Here is a 2,500-nt window from a genome sequence, read left to right as displayed (position 1 = left end):
ATGGACATCTAATTTCAAAAAATGCCAAACTCTAATCACAGGCATACCTAATTCAGCCAGAGCCAAGCAGCCCCCATGCCAGCCTTTGTCCGACTCTCGTGTTGAAAAGAGCTCCAGAATGGCCCCCACCACCTCATCACCGAACTCCTGCGGCAAACGGCCCGTCACACGCCCTATGCCCTTTGCTGCAGACCACCTTGATGGAAAAAGAAATTACTTCAAGAAACCTTGGGATATTTTCAGTACTATTGAGGGATGGGTATGAGAGACTATCCTCTTGTAAGGGCACGATTGTCAGAAAGAGTGAGCAATGCAGGAACTATAAAGAACTATATATATATAAAAAAAATAATCATGAGAATAAAAATTATGAAAATATAATACTAAGAGAAAGAGAAATTAATAGATAAAAAAAAATCATTTGAAAATGCAAGAAAAATCAGAAAAAAAAAACAAACACGAAAAGGAGAAGAACAAGAATAAGGAAAACAGTAATGCCCAAAAGAGGTCCATATGGATAAACCATTCACTGCTCACCTTACAATGGTGTCTTTATCCTTGAGCCCCTGCAATAAGCTATCTATAACTTCTTCAACTTCAGCCACGACTTCCTCATCCTCCTCATCCTCATCTTCCATCTTTTCTGCTTTGCCGTCCTCTGTAGAGGCGCCTTTGATGTTGATGGAGAGGCTCCTGCTCCCCCGCTGGTATCTCCAAGAGGCGATCTTTGGCTTCAGGAAAGTCAGGCCTACCAAAGAGTTGTTTCCATGAGATGCAAAATATCTACATTACCATGTAGAGAATTACGGATGAAGACTTAAACATTGGAATGTAAAAATATCTTCCTGAAATTAAGTCAGGCAAAAATATGAACCATATCTATTATCAAACCAATGTAAAAAAAGAAAGTGATAAATAAATAAAAAATAAAATCCAACAAACAAAAAAAATCAATACCAACAATAAAAATAATGATTATCGCCTTACCAATGCGCTGAATGAGCTTAATCGACAACTTCCTTACAGGTGTGTCACTGCTGTTTATTTCCTTTGTGGCTATGAGACGCAGCAATACATCCTTAGAGTACGGTAGCATCTCCTCTCTCTTTCCATGCTTAAAGATTAACCCTAGTGCCCGTAACACCCCCAGCTTGTGAAAGACTGAATGCAACTCTGATTCTGCATCAATGTCCAGCACCTGTTTGATGGGATAGTGAAGTCATGAAGTAATTAATTTTGTTAAAAGACTGCCTTTTAACATGAATTTTTGCTAACAGGCAAAGGTGCATGAAAAAAGGCTATTGCTAATATTAGAAAAAAACAAACAAACATGAAAATAAAAGAAAAATCTCATTTTAGGTTCTGTTGTTTGGACTGCAGTAAACCTTTAAAATCTCTTCATTTCCTTTGCTACAATTTTTTTTACTAAGAACATTAAAAAAATAGGTAAATCATGCCATGAAGAGAACATGAAGAGCAAGTTAAATAACCATATGTGAAAAACACAAGAAACTCGGCACCAGCCATGTCTGGATGTGGGGTTGACAGACACACCTCAAAACAATAAGTAATAAATTCCGGCAGGTATTTGTCCCTCAGGTCTGGTCTGGTTATAAAACGTGATGCTAAATAGGCAGCCATTTCCCGTGACTTTTGGGCTGACTTCAAGTGTGTCTTGATAACTAACAAGATCCTGAAAAAGGAAAAATGAGAGTGGTATGTTATAAAATGAACTTATAATCATACAAACAAAAATATTAAATGACTATAAAGTCAATATGATTAGCCAGTCAACTAAAGGGGAAAATCATGATTTTTCTTTGGACTTCCATTACTTCATTCATTCCATGAAAAAAGGGAGCAACACTACTAATTCACAAACATTCCCAGATGTATTGAAACTTAAAACAATATCAATTTATATCAACATACATGACTTAGGGCTATACTAAAATAACAAATTTACCGATTGTTGAACATTCAATCACATAATGAATATATAAAACACAAAAAAATAAACATTAAACATAAACAGCACATAACATGGACTTTTATTAGATGCAGCAACTAAAGACTATGTCAATTCAATCCATTCCTCAAGGCATAAAACAATCTCACCTTTCCACGACTGTTTTGCTGGTTTGCTGGTTCGTTTCTATGGTGGTGGCATCGAACCCCATCATGTTAAAGGGCATATAAACTATGATGGAGAGCCATAGTAGAAGGACATAGCTTGTATAGAAATCTGAGCTTCCCTCTGGGGTCTCTAAGAGCTGCAGCACCGGGAGCAAGTCTTTCACCTGGAGGCAGAATGAAGGTAAAACAATGATTTTTTTTTTTTTCAATTCATTAATTTTCATTATTATCATTATCATTATCATTATCATTATTATTATCATTATCATTATTAAAGGAAGGAACCAGAAAGACTCTTCTTTACCACTGCCTATTCTTTAATAAAGATCAATATTTCTCATCAACAAATGAGTTTACTCTGATA

The 2,500-nt window shown here is 36.0% G+C and overlaps 1 protein-coding gene across 4 annotated transcripts in view; it reads right to left on the bottom strand.

Annotated features, from left to right (window-relative positions):
• Positions 1–2,500, bottom strand: part of LOC125041347 (tubulin-specific chaperone D-like) — a 16,962-nt gene that overhangs the window by 9,972 nt on the left and 4,490 nt on the right. For all 4 annotated transcript variants that reach the window (XM_047636218.1, XM_047636216.1, XM_047636217.1 and 1 more), the window contains 5 exons: positions 2,119–2,300; positions 1,555–1,693; positions 988–1,198; positions 538–748; positions 48–196 (listed from right to left, as the gene is read on the bottom strand). In XM_047636218.1, coding sequence (XP_047492174.1) covers positions 48–196; positions 538–748; positions 988–1,198; positions 1,555–1,693; positions 2,119–2,300 — 892 coding nt within the window. The remainder of the gene's footprint in view (positions 1–47; positions 197–537; positions 749–987; positions 1,199–1,554; positions 1,694–2,118; positions 2,301–2,500) is intronic.

Source organism: Penaeus chinensis, chromosome 30 (assembly GCF_019202785.1).
Source record: "Penaeus chinensis breed Huanghai No. 1 chromosome 30, ASM1920278v2, whole genome shotgun sequence".
Classification (NCBI taxonomy): Eukaryota; Metazoa; Arthropoda; class Malacostraca; order Decapoda; family Penaeidae; genus Penaeus; species Penaeus chinensis.
The sequence above is the reverse complement of the archived record's forward strand: the minus strand, read 5'-3'. Positions and strand labels throughout refer to the sequence as shown.